Here is a 17,826-nt window from a genome sequence, read left to right as displayed (position 1 = left end):
AAGTAAACACTACATATCTAGGCAATAATCATTTTTCTATTTCCACCACATTTGTGCTCTTTTTTCTAAACTGAAGGCATAACCACAAGTTTTTTAAGAGTGAAAGCCGAGTTTGAAAATATGCGCTGATGAGTGAGCGTCATTGATACTAACTGTTTTTCCATTAAGAACGATCAATATTTGAATCAATTCTCATGAAGAAATGGTGTAAGGGCAATGAGCAGTAGCTGCCATGATCACATCCTCCTTTTTTCTTTTTTAAAATCCTGTAATTGCTTTTTTCCCCAGATTTTTCAGTAATGGCACAAACTGTGTGCATTATGCCATTGGATACAACTATTAGTAGTAATTGTAAGTCTGTGAACATTTATTGCATTCAGTGCTCCTGGACATATTATGTAATAGCAGGACTAATGAATAGGGAGCTCATTACTGGCGAGCAGCCTTTTTTGTTTCAGTTCACGTTCTGTGTCGTGTTTATTTATACAGTATGTAGAAGTAATACACACTGAGGTATAATTGTGAGTATTAGTCTCTGCAGTGTCTGTTGTGCGTCCTCTAACAGCAGCTCCACAGGCTTGAGTTTATGTCTAGATGTGTTAGTGCAGAGCTGCGTTGCTGGGCTGTGTCAAGCAGAGAGTCACCATAAGAGGGAGGGATTTAGGCAGCAGGACAATACTCGTGTTTGTGCAACGGCCCCTGAGTGGCGGCTGGCTCTCTCAGATCGCTCTCGCTTGACTACCATTCCTGGATGCATTGTTGACGTGAAAGGAAAGCGGACAGCCTGATCCTGCTTGTGGGATGCTTCACCAGAGGTAGGACCAGCATTTCTTACTGCTGCGTCTCTGTGATGGAAGAAAAGTGAGTTTCTTGGAAGCTGTCTCGTGGGGCTTGTGCTTCTGAACTATGTGAGCCGGGTGCTCTAGTGCAGTTTCTGGGGGAAGTTGGAGGTTGGCTGGGGTTGAGGCACCCTTCTCTGTGTTTTGGCAGGGTCACTACTGTTCGTGAATGGATCTAAAAGAAAGTTTCACAGAAAGAGGCTCAGTGAAAGGCATGTGTAGAATGTAGCTATGCGCCGGCAACGGAAAAAGACAGTGTTCAGAGACAGAAAGAAACACTTTGGGATAAAATTGCTGAGATGACATCAAAAGATACAAAATGTTGAATCTCAAGGTTTTTTAAATCTTCAACAACAAGACAATGAAGGATATAGTTGAGGTTTACAGTGGTAAAAATAGAGATGGAGTGGAGGCGGAGAGATTACGAGAGAGATTAATTAGGGAGATGAGGAATTGGGGTATGCAGGGAGTGGAAAAGACAGAAAAAGGACGCATAAAACTGAGAACAATGTAAAGGAAGACAAGAACTGGGTCCCCAGGTAAGGTTTCAGCAGCATTTGTACTATCTGTAATATACACCACTGAAGCTAGACTACAAACCACTGAACTAAAAGAAAGGGGGGAAAAAAACTGTCAGATATTTTTCCAAACCACTCAAATCTCCTCTTCAGCCTTTTGTAGCTGGTGAACTGCAAAAGCAATACAGAGAATACTCCCATTTTCAGCTCTGCCCTCCTGGCCGGAACAAATACTCTTTATCCCTTTTAGCTGGCAGATTAGAGAGACTCAAGATGTTCTGTCTTAGTGTGGTAGTCCCAGAATATGATACGATTCAGCTTTATGAATGACTGGATTTTATGCAGCCTGACATTCAATGTGAGGTGTGTCAATCCCTCATTGTAACCATGCCCTCCTATTAGGATAAAACACCAAAGAAAAAGTCTCATCAGGAGGGCTTTGATATCTGGAAGGAAGATATTGGTCTTACTCTACATGAATCTGCATTTGTCTGTCCAGACAGTGGAAGAACGGCTGGGTTTTTGTGTGAAGTACAGCACAGCATAACAACTGGCCAGAAGACACAAATTAAACTCTGGTGGGTCTGACCACAACAGGAAAGGAGGGCGTCCATCCCTGACATACCAGGGAGAGGAAGAAGAAAACGGTCTATTTCTACCACGTCAAAGGACACTGCAGGGTGCGTTTTTGGCTTGAGAGGACAGGTGAGGGTTGAACTACATCGACAACTCTGGGCTGTGGACCGAAGTGTGGAAAAGCAGGGAGGAGAGGAAGACGACAAAGAGGTGGGACAAGAAGAGTAGCAGGTTAGGCGTGGAGCCCAAACACAAGCAGGATGGGAGAGAAGAAAGTTAGGTAAGTAATGAATCCTGTTTGTTTGGTCTAATAAAGAGGTTTTCTCCAAATGGAAGCAACAGCTGTGGTAATATTTATCTTTTATGCTCTCTTTGTGTGTGCGGGACTGGTTGGGAATCCCCTCCCTCTGTGTGTCTACTTTGTCACTCTGATTTGTTGTTCGCACGGCTTGTTTTCATGGCTGTGTGTAAATTGTTCTGTGTCTATGTTGATCCCTTCGCAGTCTCCCTGCTAAGCTGATTAATGGGGGCGTGGCAGGCCTGGTTGGTGTGACATGTGTATTTCCTATAGATCTGGCCAAGACCCGCCTACAGAACCAGCAGGGTATCCAAGTCTACAAAGGAATGTGAGTGGGGTTTCCTCAGCCGGGGTTAATATGCTAATCTGATTGATCTGTCAGATATAAAGCTTTTTTGTTTTATGCTTTAAATTATTTTAGTTATTGGTACTAATGAAGAAAAAATCATATAAGAGCTGCTTACAGATAATTGTATTTTGTGGAAATCAGAATCAAAGTTAAATATTTTCCTCCTGATGTAATTCGAACTGCACACAACCATGTCTGACATATTTCTCCACAGAATCTCAAAGGGTGGAGCAGTAGAGTAAAACATGGTCTCTCAATATTTGCGTCTATGTTTTGATGAGTTTGTACAGGAACTCATTGGGGTCATGGTCATGCATACTGATGGACTCTAAACATCTATTTAATAGATCAAGAGATCAAGATGTAAAGGGAGTTTGGTGTCCTTAAAAGACACATTGACCCTAAATGGTTAGCTGCACACATCTGGTGGGCATCAATACTGCTGGCTGGTGGGGCGTGCCTTTCCTGTGTTTAGTGGCTTGTGATTTTCCAGAGTGAGTCAGACATGTAAAAATAGCTTGAAATATTCCTTTAAAGGGACAGATACAAAGTTGGCATTTGGAAATAAAATAGAGAATTTGAATATAATCACTTTCTGTAGCCGTATTTGTCGTAAAGCCAGAGTAGAGGGCTGGGTTACAGGACAAAGGCAACATGTATGACTGTAGAGTCCGTTGTAAAAGATCTGGATACTGCTATGGCTTTTTAATTAAGAGTGATTTTCACTTCTTCGTTGTTGTCTTTAAAGGCTTGACTGTTTGGCCAAGACGGTGCGCTCAGAAGGCTATTTTGGATGCTACAGAGGTATTCTTTGCATTTCTAAGTACTGTGATAAACAACACTGTAACTGTAAAAGAAATCTCACCACCTACGCCATTGTTTCTTCTGCATGCTCTAAATCTTTTTATCATGATAACGATTACCTACTACCCCAGGTGGAAAGCCATAAGCTGGTTTTTAGTTTTGTTCTATTTTTGTACCTTAAGCATCGCTGTTAATAGTCAGTTTGTTTACCTCCAGGTGCAGCGGTAAACCTCACTCTAGTTACACCTGAAAAAGCCATCAAACTGGCTGCCAATGATGTCTTCAGACAGAAGCTCTCTAAGGATGGGTAATGTAGCTTTTGTTGCTCACTGAAGTTATGTGACGTAAAGCTAAAGCATAAGTATGGCTTTCAGTGTCTTATACTATAGTATATTGATCATTTAATTTGTGCACCATGTAATCAAGTAGGATTTTCTTCAACTTGAAATAGTTAGTCTGTTGCCTCTGTTACATTCTAGCATGGATACATGGATACATTCTAGCATTGATACATTCTAACAATGATACATAGATACATTCTAGCATGGATACATGGATACATTCTAGCATGGATACATTCTAGCATGGATACATTCTAGCATGGATACATTCTAGCATTGATACATAGATACATTCTAGCATTGATACATGGATACATTCTAGCATTGATACATAGATACATTCTAGCATCGATACATAGATACATTCTAGCATTGATACATAGATACATTCTAGCATGGATACATGGATACATTCTAGCATGGATACATTCTAGCATTGATACATAGATACATTCTAGCATTGATACATAGATACATTCTAGCATGGATACATGGATACATTCTAGCATTGACACATGGATACATTCTAGCATGGATACATTCTAGCATTGATACATAGATACATTCTAGCAATGATACATAGATACATTCTAGCATTGAAACATGGATACATTCGAGCATTGAAATATGGATACATTCTAGCATGGATACATTCTAGCATTGATACATAGATACATTCTAGCATGGATACATTCTAGCATTGATACATAGATACATTCTAGCACTGAAACATGGATACATTCTAGCATGGATACATTCTAGCATTGATACATAGATACAACCTAGCATGGATACATTCTAGCATTGATACATAGATACATTCTAGCATGGATACATTCTAGCATTGATACATAGATACATTCTAGCATGGATACATGGATACATTCTAGCAATGATACATAGATACATTCTAGCATTGAAACATGGATACATTCTAGCATTGATACATAGATACAACCTAGCATGGATACATTCTAGCATTGATACATTCTAGCTTTGATACAGAGATACATTATAGCATTGATACATAGATACAACCTAGCATGGATACATTCTAGCATTGATACATAGATACAACCTAGCATGGATACATTCTAGCATGGATACATTCTAGCTTTGATACAGAGATACATTATAGCATGGATACATGGATACATTCTAGCAATGATACATAGATACATTCTAGCATTGAAACATGGATACATTCTAGCATTGATACATAGATACATTATAGCATGGATACATGGATACATTCTAGCAATGATACATAGATACATTCTAGCATTGAAACATGGATACATTCTAGCATGGATACATTCTAGCATTGATACATAGATACATTCTAGCATGGATACATTCTAGCATTGATACATAGATACATTCTAGCATGGATACATGGATACATTCTAGCAATGATACATAGATACATTCTAGCATTGAAACATGGATACATTCTAGCATTGATACATAGATACAACCTAGCATGGATACATTCTAGCATTGATACATGGATACAACCTAGCATGGATACATTCTAGCATTGATACATTCTAGCTTTGATACAGAGATACATTATAGCATGGATACATGGATACATTCTAGCATTGATACATGGATACATTCTAGCATGGATACATGGATACATTCTAGCATGGATACATTCTAGCATTGATACATGGATACATTCTAGCATGGATACGATCTAGCATTGATACATAGATACATTCTAGCATGGATACATTCTAGCATTGATACATAGATACATTCTAGCATGGATACATTCTAGCATGGATACAGGGATACATTCTAGCATGGATACATTCTAGCATTGATACATAGATACATTCTAGCATGGATACATTCTAGCATTGACACATGGATACATTCTAGCATGGATACATTCTAGCATTGATACATAGATACATTCTAGCATGGATACATTCTAGCATGGATACATGGATACATTCTAGCATGGATACATGGATACATTCTAGCATGGATACATTCTAGCATTGATACATGGATACATTCTAGCATGGATACGATCTAGCATTGATACATGGATACATTCTAGCATGGATACGATCTAGCATTGATACATAGATACATTCTAGCATGGATACATTCTAGCATGGATACAGGGATACATTCTAGCATGGATACATTCTAGCATTGATACATAGATACATTCTAGCATGGATACATTCTAGCATTGAAACATGGATACATTCTAGCATGGATACATTCTAGCATTGATACATAGATACATTCTAGCATGGATACATTCTAGCATGGATACATGGATACATTCTAGCATGGATACATTCTAGCATGGATACATTCTAGCATTGATACATAGATACATTCTAGCATGGATACATTCTAGCATGGATACATTCTAGCATTGAAACATGGATACATTCTAGCATGGATACATTCTAGCATTGATACATGGATACATTCTAGCATTGATACATAGATACATTCCAGCAGTGATACATTCTAGTATTGATACATGGATACATTCTAACATGGATACATGGATACATTCTAGCATGGATACATTCTAGCATTGATAGATGGATACATTCTAGCATGGATACAGGGATACATTCTAGTACTGATACATGGATACATTCTAACATGGATACAGGGATACATTCTAGCATGGATACATAGATACATTCTAGTATTGATACATGGATACATTCTAGCATTGTTACATATGTGTATATATGTGTGTGTGTGTGTGTGTGTGTGTGTGTGTGTGTGTGTGTGTATATAGATATATAGATATATAGATATATATACAGTGGCTTGCAAAAGTATTCGGCCCCCTTGAACTTTTCCACATTTTGTCACATTACAGCCACAAACATGAATCAATTTTATTGGAATTCCACGTGAAAGACCAATACAAAGTGGTGTACACGTGAGAAGTGGAACGAAAATCATACATGATTCCAAACATTTTTTACAAATAAATAACTGAAAAGTGGGGTGTGCGTAATTATTCAGCCCCCTGAGTCAATACTTTGTAGAACCGCCTTTTGCTGCAATTACAGCTGCCAGTCTTTTAGGGTATGTCTCTACCAGCTTTGCACATCTAGAGACTGAAATCCTTGCCCATTCTTCTTTGCAAAACAGCTCCACAACTGCCCTGTGACGGCCTCTGAGGTTGTCTAAGAGAATATTGGGAGCAACAACACCATGAAGTCCAAAGAACACACCAGACAGGTCAGGGATAAAGTTATTGAGAAATTTAAAGCAGGCTTAGGCTACAAAAAGATTTCCCAAGCCTTGAACATCCCACGGAGCACTGTTCAAGCGATCATTCAGAAATGGAAGGAGTATGGCACAACTGTAAACCTACCAAGACAAGGCCGTCCACCTAAACTCACAGGCCGAACAAGGAGAGCGCTGATCAGAAATGCAGCCACGAGGCCCATGGTGACTCTGGACGAGCTGCAGAGATCTACAGCTCAGGTGGGGGAATCTGTCCATAGGACAACTATTAGTTGTGCACTGCACAAAGTTGGCCTTTATGGAAGAGTGGCAAGAAGAAAGCCATTGTTAACAGAAAACCATAAGAAGTCCCGTTTGCAGTTTGCCACAAGCCATGTGGGGGACACAGCAAACATGTGGAAGAAGGTGCTCTGGTCAGATGAGACCAAAATGGAACTTTTTGGCCAAAATGCAAAATGCTATGTGTGGCGGAAAACTAACACTGCACATCACTCTGAACACACCATCCCCACTGTCAAATATGGTGGTGGCAGCATCATGCTCTGGGGGTGCTTCTCTTCAGCAGGGACAGGGAAGCTGGTCAGAGTTGATGGGAAGATGGATGGAGCCAAATACAGGGCAATCTTGGAAGAAAACCTCTTGGAGTCTGCAAAAGACTTGAGACTGGGGCGGAGGTTCACCTTCCAGCAGGACAACGACCCTAAACATAAAGCCAGGGCAACAATGGAATGGTTTAAAACAAAACATATCCATGTGTTAGAATGGCCCAGTCAAAGTCCAGATCTAAATCCAATCCAGAATCTGTGGCAAGATCTGAAAACTGCTGTTCACGAACGCTGTCCATCTAATCTGACTGAGCTGGAGCTGTTTTGCAAAGAAGAATGGGAAAGGATTTTAGTCTCTGGATGTGCAACGCTGGTAGAGACATACCCTAAAAGACTGGCAGCTGTAATTGCAGCAAAAGGTGGTTCTACAAAGTATTGACTCAGGGGGCTGAATAATTATGCACACCCCACTTTGCAGTTATTTATTTGTAAAAAATGTTTGGAATCATGTATGATTTTCGTTCCACTTCTCACGTGTACACCACTTTGTATTGGTCTTTCACGTGGAATTCCAATAAAACTGATTCATGTTTGTGGCTGTAATGTGACAAAATGTGGAAAAGTTCAAGGGGGCCGAATACTTTTGCAAGCCACTGTATATTCTAGCATGGATACATAATATCCACAGTCTTTGGCAATATCTGGCCAAACTCAGGCTTGTATATAAAGTGCAACTACAAAAACAACCAACAATGCACATCAAAATGCTAAATCCATTAAAGTAGGGCCCTTATCCTATTACACCACAGAGGCTCACTGGACATACGGCTGCATATTTCTGTTACCGACACTATTCTCTGTCTGCAGGAAGTTGCCGCTATGGGGGGAGGTACTGGCAGGGTGTGGGGCTGGAACCTGCCAGGTGGTGGTAACCACACCCATGGAGATGCTAAAGATCCAGTTACAAGATGCAGGAAGGCTTGGTGAGGTCTTTAGTGGATTTAATATTAAACTAGCGGGAAACATTTCTCAGAGATTATTATATATGACCAAATACATTTGGACTATACATTGGAACAAAGTCTATATGGAGAGCATCACGCAGTTGTTGCAGATTTATTAGCTGCACATACATGATGCAACACCCCCCATTCCAATAAATCCTAAAGTGGCTCTATTAGATTGAGAGCTGATGACTTATGGAGGCCATTTGAGCACAACAAACTGACTGGCATGTAGTGTTGTCCTGCTTGAAGAAGCTATCAGAAGATATGTATATTGTTATCAAAAAGGGATGTACATGTTCAGCAGAAATACTCAGGTAGGGTGCAGCACTTAAAATATGCTCAATTGTTGTTAAGGCAACATTTTTCCAATCTTCTGCTCTCCAATTCTGGTGAGTCTATGTGTAGTGTAGCCTAAGATTCAGGTGTTTTTGGTTGTACCTAGCAGATTTAAGTTACTGTTGCTTGAAACAGCCTGACCATTCTGCAGACCATGTCTACATCCCATAATGCACTGAGCTGCTGTTATGTGACTGGCTCATTAGAAATTGACATAATAAAGTGTCTGGTAAGTGTAAGAGGATGTGATGAGGATACAGTAAAGCATGTCATGTCATTTCAGATATTGTTTGTTGATGGATGAATTGTGCATTCAATGACAAACCCAAAGATGTGCTTATTAACAAAAAGCATTTACAGCATCACTGTTGCAGCATTACAGTAGCCTCCATGTGTTTTCTTACGTGGGTAAATCTGTTTATCCATTAGCTGCACAAAGGCCAATGGCAGCTCCAGCACAGGCTGCTGCTCCTGGGCCAGCCCCATCGCTGGTGGCCCCCTCTTCACAAGCCCAATCAACCCCACCACCACGACCCTCAGCCACAGGCATCACCATGGAGCTGCTGAAGACTCGTGGCCTAGCTGGTCTCTACAGAGGGGTAGGAGCCACCTTAATGAGGTAACGCACACCCATAAATAAGTAAATGAAGTAGTCACTGTGACCATTTTAACAACATTCTGTTCACATTAAATATCAATTCAAAAAAGTCATTTTCCGATTTTTCAATTACTTTGAATAAGGCAAACACTTCTATTGCATTTTTTCATATATATCCATTGCACTATGCTTCGTGTTGAAGGCTGCCATACACAAATGTTTAAAGGACACAGTCTCTTCCTTTTAAACTCTGTCAGTGTTCAAATGAGCTGCTTTTGGATTTTACATTTTGCATACCTTGTACTGCGGTTGTTGTCTGTGACATCTCTGCTAATCAACACTAATCAATAGATTCCTGCAGCTATGTCTGTCTGCTATGCTGCAGTTTAACAGGTTCATGTGTCTCCTGCGACCCGGTCATATTTCTTTCCCCCACTTATCCTCTTATCTTTCAGGGATGTCCCCTTCTCTATGATCTATTTCCCCCTGTTTGCCAACCTTAATGCCCTGGGCCGGGAAAGTGCAAGTGGGCAGGCTGATGTGCAGGCCCGAGCGCCGTTCTGGCAGTCCTTTGTGGCAGGCTGCTCCGCTGGCTCAGTGGCAGCTGTGGCAGTTACACCGCTGGATGGTGAGTGGGAGTCAGATACGAGTATATACCTTCTTCATGTTGCAATACTTCACTCCAATATAATATTTATCTTATTAGACAAGACTGTTTTACTTACATTATAATTATTTATGTTAATGAAAGGGTGCAACAGATTCACATAATAAAGTTTATAAGAAATCAAATACAACCTTGTTAATTTTAACACATTCAGAGTTTGGCTGCCTCATTTGTTCTAACAGTAATAAAGACCCGTCTGCAGACCTTGCAGAAAGGTGCCGGGGAGGATACATACAGAGGAATTCTTGACTGCACAACGTAAGCTTATAATGCCACATTTGCTTCCACAATAGAGTTTTTATAAGCGTAACCAGCCCAGTAACACTGCCTTTCTTGTATTTTTTGCCTTTTCCTCTCTGATCCCTTCGCAGGCGCATCATGAGGCGAGAGGGTCCATCAGCATTCCTGAAGGGTGCGACCTGTCGTGCTTTAGTCATTGCTCCTCTTTTTGGCATTGCCCAGGGTGTCTACTTTCTTGGGGTAGGGGAGACAGTACTAGGGTTGTTGGGATAGCAATGCTAAGTACCAGTGGCAGCAGTGGTGTTGTTTCTGTGCAGACAATATGCTGCTTTTGTTACTCAGTGAGCAGAGAAAACAGAGACAGAGGAGAAATACAGCCACAATCCACTAACCAAAGGAAGAGCAATGGTCAGAATATGCATGAAGGAAGCTTCATTTACTAATATGTGGACTAGCGGGTTCACACTAATGTTTCTCTAGGTTTTCACTTGCCGTAAGCAGGATTCTGTAGGTTAAGCAAGGTCCTTTGTATGTGTATGATTAATGTGAGGATTGTGTCCCAAGCTGGCCTGGTTATCCCAGGGTAGTTCCTGCCAATATGCCTGGGCTTAGTCCTTTCACCTGAGAGAGATCTGTTATTTTCTGGGACAATTGGTGCATGTTGTTTGAGCCTGCTAACTCAAATGCCTGCCAATCTGACAGTTTCTTTGGCCTGCGCATCAGCTTTTTAAGATTGTCTCCTTTCAAGCTTCATCTAAAAACCCTTTACAGACATGGAATATACAACATCGCTGGCCTCACTCTTTTTTTAAAGATAGTGTATTACCATATGGTTTTATAGTCATGTTTCTCATGGGTTCACATACTCACAGAGATGGCAGAGAAATCCTGTAGTACATCCCAGTACGTACAAATGGATGAAGGGGAAATGAGTATATAATTTATGTATTATCTTAAGGGAAGTCTAATTACACTTTTGAATATTCTCACCATTTGTTTTGACATAAAGCAGGGCCCCTTGCACACACACTTGGCGACAGAGATTTTTCATTGATTGGAGAAAATGTAAAAAAATAAATCAATTTAAAAAACTGTTTTAAAGGGCATTGTCCAGTGAACTAAGGAACTCACAAACTCTTAATGTGACAGCATGTATTTGCAGTTGTGCTTTATTAAAATTAATATAAAAATGCGATAAATCCCACAGCTTTTCAGGAATAACCCACTAGGATGCTTATTCAGGCATCATGTGGTCAGACTGATGAAAAGCAGTACCTGTCTTAACAGGTTCTTAATGATATATGATGTCAGAGTCTAAACTGCCAATCACTCAGACATCAATGTTTTTCTCTTAAAACGGGGCTCCATATCCTTCTTCCTACTGTTAAGTATCCCTTGTACTCGAGTAATCTTGGAATCTTTCACTGGACTTAAAGGTGCTGCCTGCCAGTGTCTCTGAGGTCATTAGTTAATCTGATGGTAATGCTTTAATCGCCGCATTAGCATACAATATACACTAACAGACTGCTCACTTCCTGCTCGAGAGCAACCGCAAAACCACGATCCCACAGACTTAACGTCCTCTTCTCCGCAGCTTGCAACGGTTTAAATAAAACCTTGCTGTCGCCTTGGATTCATTTTACCGCTTAGTTACAGTTATACATAAGACGCTTCAGTGTACGCACAATAACTAAAGAAAATGCAATTAAGGCCTTATGACTGCTGGTAGTTTCGAAAGAATAAAAACTGTAAGTCTTAAATCAGTGGAACTGGTTGTGTTGAAATATTGTTTTGGTACTCGAGTCCAATTTTAGCAAAAGACAGCTGTAATCGTTAGACCCATGGAGGGAGTATGGCAACTTGTCTGGCCAACAGTTTGCCATTAATGAATCCCACTGGATGCCACTAAAAGGTTTTGTTTTTTACATTTTTAATGCAAGACACATTTTGATGTGGATACTCTATATAGGTTCCTACATTTTCCTCATTGTAGAGTGAGCATAGCCTGAGTAAAGTGTATGTTTACAAGCTGTAAATAAAGATATCTCATACATGTTCATTTCTCATGTCACTTTAATTGATACCTTGGTATATTATTACCTTGAGAACAATGCTAAGCAACTCTGTGTACACACACGCACACGCACACGCACACACACACACACACCCCTTTGGTTTAAATATGCAGCTTGCTCAGTTTACTCAAACTGAAACGACTGAAGACAAACATCTGTAATGTCATTAGAACATTAATGAGTCCTTTTAAGAGAAGATGAATAGAGGACATTTCAAAGTAAGAGCACTTGCTGAATTGTTATTTAGTCCATTAGTATTTAGAACTATATAAACACTCCCTTTGGATCTCAGTAATGGCAGGTGGTTGGATTTTATGGTGATACTCTGTCATCACCATAAACGTTCCACCTGTGCCCTCTTCATGTCCACAGTTAATCCAAGAACTTGCGATTGGGGTTGGCACCAAACAGATTCATTCTGACTTCAGGCATCATCTGTCAAGAAGATAGTAAGGATATAAATCACAACCATTTTTTCTTTGGCCACAGCATTCAAACATCTCGTGGGATTTTCTGAATCTAACTGTTACAGTTCAGTATTTGATTTATTTCCTTTCCAGCTTTAAAAACACAGAGTTTCATTCCATTTTATTTACTCATTGTCATTTGATTTTTTTTGCCACTGTCTAAAAATGTTAAATCTCGTTTCTGGCATATATACTCATTTTGAATTCAATCAATTTTTTCTATTTCAATCCTTGATATGTTGCCCTTCTACCAAAAAGGCTTTAAATGACCTGCAAATAAATGCACTCTGTCATTGTTTGCATTTTAAACAGCATCCCAAGTTTCTAAGTAACTATGTAATTTCTTAAAAACATCCAAAGACATCATTGCACATTCATCCATTGCACTCTTTGTTTACATTTTACACAGGATGCCAGATTTCTAAGTATCCATGTAATTTCCTAAAAACATCCAATGACAGAGTGGAATAATATGCACCCTGTCATTGTTTACATTTTACACAGCATCCCAAATTTCTAGGTAACTATGTAATTTCTGTGGCTCCTGTTCTGATCAAGGCCAACAAGTGTGAGTACACATCCCATTTATCTTTCAGCTTTTTCCACCTGGATGTGTAAGATCATTTGTACTGAATCTCTGTGAAAAGACAAAGGACTGCTCTAGACCACCCACGTCTCATTCCACAGCCCACTTTGATCTTAAGTGGGTCAGACCACTGAAATTCTCCTTTCTGTGATTTTAAAGAAGTTTAACTACATATATTGAGATATCTTAGGGACTAAATAAAGGTTAGGGGAGGTCAGCTTTTAAAACTCCAAAGCCACAGGCTGCTGCTCCATTTGGGCCTTTAGAGAATCTTAAAATTATTTTTCTAATACCTATACATTAATAATATAATTGTTGCAGAAAATACTCAAAAGACCTTTCTCCTGAACAAAGCTGAATAATTTACGAACATAAATCAGCACTGACTGTAATTACTACACATTTGATTTCACAGCTTTACTCTAAAAAAAGGAACCAGTTTTTGCGTTATTGACACGATGGCAACATTGAATACCCAAAGCAAGTTTAAATATAGTAAATCCGTTGTTAGCATGACAGTCTAGTCTTAATGATTAAATTGATTTTTCTCTGTCAGCTCTCCACCCTTCAGTGAATTAGATCTACTGGAAAGCAAGTTGGGCTCTGCTGCCCTCCACAGGCAAACAGCAGCTACTGCAGTGAGCAGCAGAAGATTTGGATGTGAGGTATATCATCGAAGTTACTTTACCTGTTGTGCAATGAGTTCTAGCCTGCTCTCCAAAGTGTTGGAAACCTTGATCTTCCCATTCTCATTATACATCTCGATTCCTCCACAGCTGTTAAGATAAAATGAAATGTCTAGTTTAAGTCTTGATGCATGCTCAATCATCCAGGTAAGTAAATCCCAAAAGGTTGATTCTGTTCTGTTCATCACGGCCTATTGTTCATTCAGTGGTACGAGTTTCAGTCATTGTGCAAATGTACTGTTTATAAGGTTGGGAAACCTGCAGTCAGCTGAGACTGAAGAAGTCACCTGGATGAGTGACGAAACGTTTCTCCCACTGAAAACGTCCAGATGAACAGAATCAACCTTTTGGGATGTCTAGTGTAAGGTTCAAAGTTCAAACCAAGCATCAGAATGTGGTATGGTTGTGGTGCCAGGCATGCTGGACTGAGTATTTCACAAATTTCTGATCTACTGATCAGAAGTTGAGCAGTATGTGGATCTTTCCACATAACCATCTGTAGGGTTTATAGATCCAATGAGCAGCAGTTCTCTGGGTGATAGTATGTTGCTGATGCCAGAGGTAGGAGGAGAACTGATTTGAGGTGAGAGGAAGGCAACAGTAACTCAAATAACCACTAGTTAACAAAAAGAGCACCTCCAAACACACAACATGTCAAACCTTGAAGCAGATGGTCTACAGCAGCAGAAGAGCACACCAGGGCCCCTCCTATCAGCTAAGAACAGTAAACTGAGGCTATAATTTGAGTGGGCTCACAAAATTAGATAACAGAGGTTTGTGAAATGTTGCCTGGTTTGATAGGGTCACAGTGTGGTAAAAACAACATGAAAGCATGGCCATGCATCAGTGCTTCAGGCTGCTGGTGGTGCAACGGTGTGGAGGACATTTGCCTGAGTATCTTTGCTGAGCATGTCCATGCCTTTATGACCACAGTAACTGCTGCTCGCAGCAGGACAATGTGCGAAGTCACAAAGCTCATATCATCTAAGAATGTGTCCACTGTACTCGAATGGCTCCGACAGTCACTAGATTATAATCCACTGACATACGGTTAAACGGGAGGTTTGCATCATATGATCTGCAACAACTATGTGACGACATCATGTCAACGTGGACCAAAAAGTCTTAGGAATGTTCCAACACCTTGTGGAATCTACTCCACAAAGACAAAGTTGTTCCAACCCCCAAGGTCAAACTAAAGCTGAGCAGTGACTACAGTGTGTTTGTCATATTTGATTAAAAATACAGAAATTCCTGCATCTAAATCTTGACAATACAAAACAGATAATCTGTAACAATCACATGACCTCCTTCTTTCTGAAGAACCGAATCATCTTACATCTGAGCTGGAAGAAAACGTTCCTTGTCGATTTTGACTGTTATATTACTCTTCACCGCCTCTTTGTATATCGGGATGTTCTTATTGACTGCAGCCTGTTTGGTAATAAAGAGAGAAAACAACTCTATGTTTTATTGTGCATTCGACAAAAGAGGCAGATGGCCTGTTCCTTCTTTTCTAAATAACTAGTCAGAACAGCTTCACCTGAACAAGTTCAACATCCTGCGGTCGGCAGCGAATGGTAACCTTAGGCTCCAGCAGTCGGTAGAATCCCTGAAACATTAAAAAAAGCTCACTTTTTAAATATAGAAAACTGAATAATATATTAACAGTTGGTTTGCAATCATAGATCACAATGGTAGATTATACCTGAAGCACTAGGCCCTCCAACAGACTGGAGTACTTAGCAGGGTCCTTAGCAATCTCTGCAAGTCTCCGACGGGCCTCGTTTAACAGATCCTGTGACAAAAACAGACAACTGGATACATGAGAAATTAATATATGACTCATGACATCTGAGCACAGTTTTTACAAATATTTAACTGGAACGTGTCTTTTTCACTTTACAGTCTTTTTTACTGTACTGGAGTAGTGAAGGTCAAATAGAGGACACAACATTTACACATTATTTCCATGTGTAAATACGTGCACAAGAATTTAGTGCAAGAATGAAAGCTAATCATGGAAACAAATTCAAATTCATCATTAAAGTTAAGATGAATTTGAATAGAGGAGGTTTCCAGTGGACACAGAAATGAGCATTCATCGCTCACCGTGATCATGTCGTCTCGGGCCTTCAGCACCTTCAGCCTGGCTTGGTTCATCATGTTGGATCTCTGGCTGTGGAGGGTGTTGATTATACCGATTAATTCCTTTTATCAGAGATATTCTTCAAGCAAAATTCCTGCCTGAACCAAATATGATTTTATTTTGAACCTTTTAGAGTTGTCATTTTCTCTTCTTCAGAGTTGTTGGCCCATAATTGATTAAATCTGTTTATGCTGCTTCCTCGTTGGTTAGTTCAATGGATGCCTAACTAGCTATCAGAAGATCAGTCACTGCCTCAGAAAGACAGCGTTTACTCATGAGATGTGAGATTGCAGAGTGTCAGATCTGTAAGTGTGGGATAAACAGCGATAAAAAGCGTCTTACAGAAACAGTCAAACCAATGGGACAGCGGAGCTAAAAAGAAGAAAGAAAGGCCTGCTGTGGTGTAGCATTTCCAAAGGTTAACTAAATTTTCTTTTGATGAATGCATTCCTATTTGTGTAGTTTGAGTGACCACTCTTTCTCACATCTTCTTATGCTGCTCAATTTGCTTTTCCTTCTTCTCATAGTACTCCATGATTTTCAGCCGCTGAGTCTGCACCAGACGACCTTTCTCAATGTTGAACTCTTCCTCCGCCTGTGTAAGAGAAGATTCATTAAATCAGTGGTCACTATGACAAAAGCCACAAGACTGACAGGCAGAAGGGCTTCAGTTACCTTTGCATCAATTTCCTCAACTTTCTCATTGGCCTCTTGCTCAATGAAGGCCATCATGTGCTTAATCTGCCATAAGAAACACAAAAAGCAGCTGGTTCAAGTTCAGATCTCTGACAATGTGCATCCTTTATGTGTCTGTCTGTTTTTTTCTGAGCGATACAAAAACATGCGTACACACTTTTACAGTTTTACTAAAACTGATAGTTTAGCATTAGAAAGTGACCAAATTTCATTATTTACTGCAATGAGACCAACTTGACTTGCATTAATGGCAATGTTAGCATTTAGGCATTAACTTTAACTTTGCACCCGTCATAATGTAAACTGCCACCGACAACCAGAACTAAATGAATTGCGGCGTTGCCTTAAATGTTAAACATAGTGCGGAATAATCATTAACAGCGGGACAGTGCTGCAGTCCACGTTTCGGCCCGTTAACTGAGATTATGTATGTTTACCGTAGGTTACAACGCTCGTCAGTGGCATTGACGTGGTTTAACTTCTCCATAAAGTTTACCTGTTTCTGTACGTCAGCGTCGGTGAGTGCCATGGCTATTCTCAGTTATGTTTATTGTCTCTTTGAAGTCTGTCAAACCTAGCTGTCTCCGTCACTTTTACCGTCCACTGAAGCGCAAACAGTTGGGGTGAAAACACGGTTTGGCTTTCGTGGTCGAGCTGACCACTGGAGGTAAAATAAAACTTCCGGTCTGCACTTTCAAAATAACATTTCGCGTTCCAGTTAAATATTTGTAACGAGGGCGGGGTGCTAAGGTTGGATGCTCTCCCCTCGAAATTCTTATAGCTACAGAAAATCAAGGATTATC

At 40.1% G+C, this 17,826-nt stretch overlaps 2 protein-coding genes across 5 annotated transcripts; one reads left to right on the top strand and one right to left on the bottom strand.

The window, feature by feature from the left end:
- The first annotated feature begins 636 nt into the window (after positions 1–636).
- Positions 637–12,423, top strand: slc25a18 (solute carrier family 25 member 18). 4 transcript variants are annotated; one of them, XM_063480148.1, is made up of 10 exons: positions 637–815; positions 1,955–2,213; positions 2,437–2,559; positions 3,329–3,384; positions 3,601–3,691; positions 8,384–8,499; positions 9,289–9,478; positions 9,913–10,085; positions 10,307–10,382; positions 10,496–12,423. In XM_063480148.1, the coding sequence occupies exons 2-10, from the start codon at positions 2,194–2,196 to the stop codon at positions 10,635–10,637; spliced, it is 987 nt and encodes a 328-aa protein (XP_063336218.1). In that variant the 5' UTR covers positions 637–815; positions 1,955–2,193; the 3' UTR covers positions 10,638–12,423. The 4 variants fall into 4 exon arrangements, with proteins under 4 accessions (XP_063336218.1, XP_063336215.1, XP_063336217.1 ...); XM_063480145.1 differs by having other exon boundaries at positions 1,857–2,213; XM_063480147.1 differs by having other exon boundaries at positions 637–861; positions 1,857–2,213.
- atp6v1e1a (ATPase H+ transporting V1 subunit E1a) lies at positions 12,085–17,672 on the bottom strand. The gene is made up of 9 exons (XM_063480149.1): positions 17,520–17,672; positions 17,003–17,068; positions 16,813–16,922; positions 16,291–16,357; positions 15,887–15,976; positions 15,722–15,790; positions 15,518–15,612; positions 14,181–14,268; positions 12,085–12,874 (listed from the first exon to the last, which is right to left on the bottom strand). Exons 1-9 carry the CDS (start codon positions 17,550–17,552, stop codon positions 12,812–12,814), a joined length of 681 nt encoding a protein of 226 aa, XP_063336219.1. The 5' UTR covers positions 17,553–17,672; the 3' UTR covers positions 12,085–12,811.
- Positions 17,673–17,826: the final 154 nt, after the last annotated feature.

The sequence above is a fragment of the Pelmatolapia mariae genome, linkage group LG7, assembly GCF_036321145.2.
Source record: "Pelmatolapia mariae isolate MD_Pm_ZW linkage group LG7, Pm_UMD_F_2, whole genome shotgun sequence".
Classification (NCBI taxonomy): Eukaryota; Metazoa; Chordata; class Actinopteri; order Cichliformes; family Cichlidae; genus Pelmatolapia; species Pelmatolapia mariae.
The sequence above is the reverse complement of the archived record's forward strand: the minus strand, read 5'-3'. Positions and strand labels throughout refer to the sequence as shown.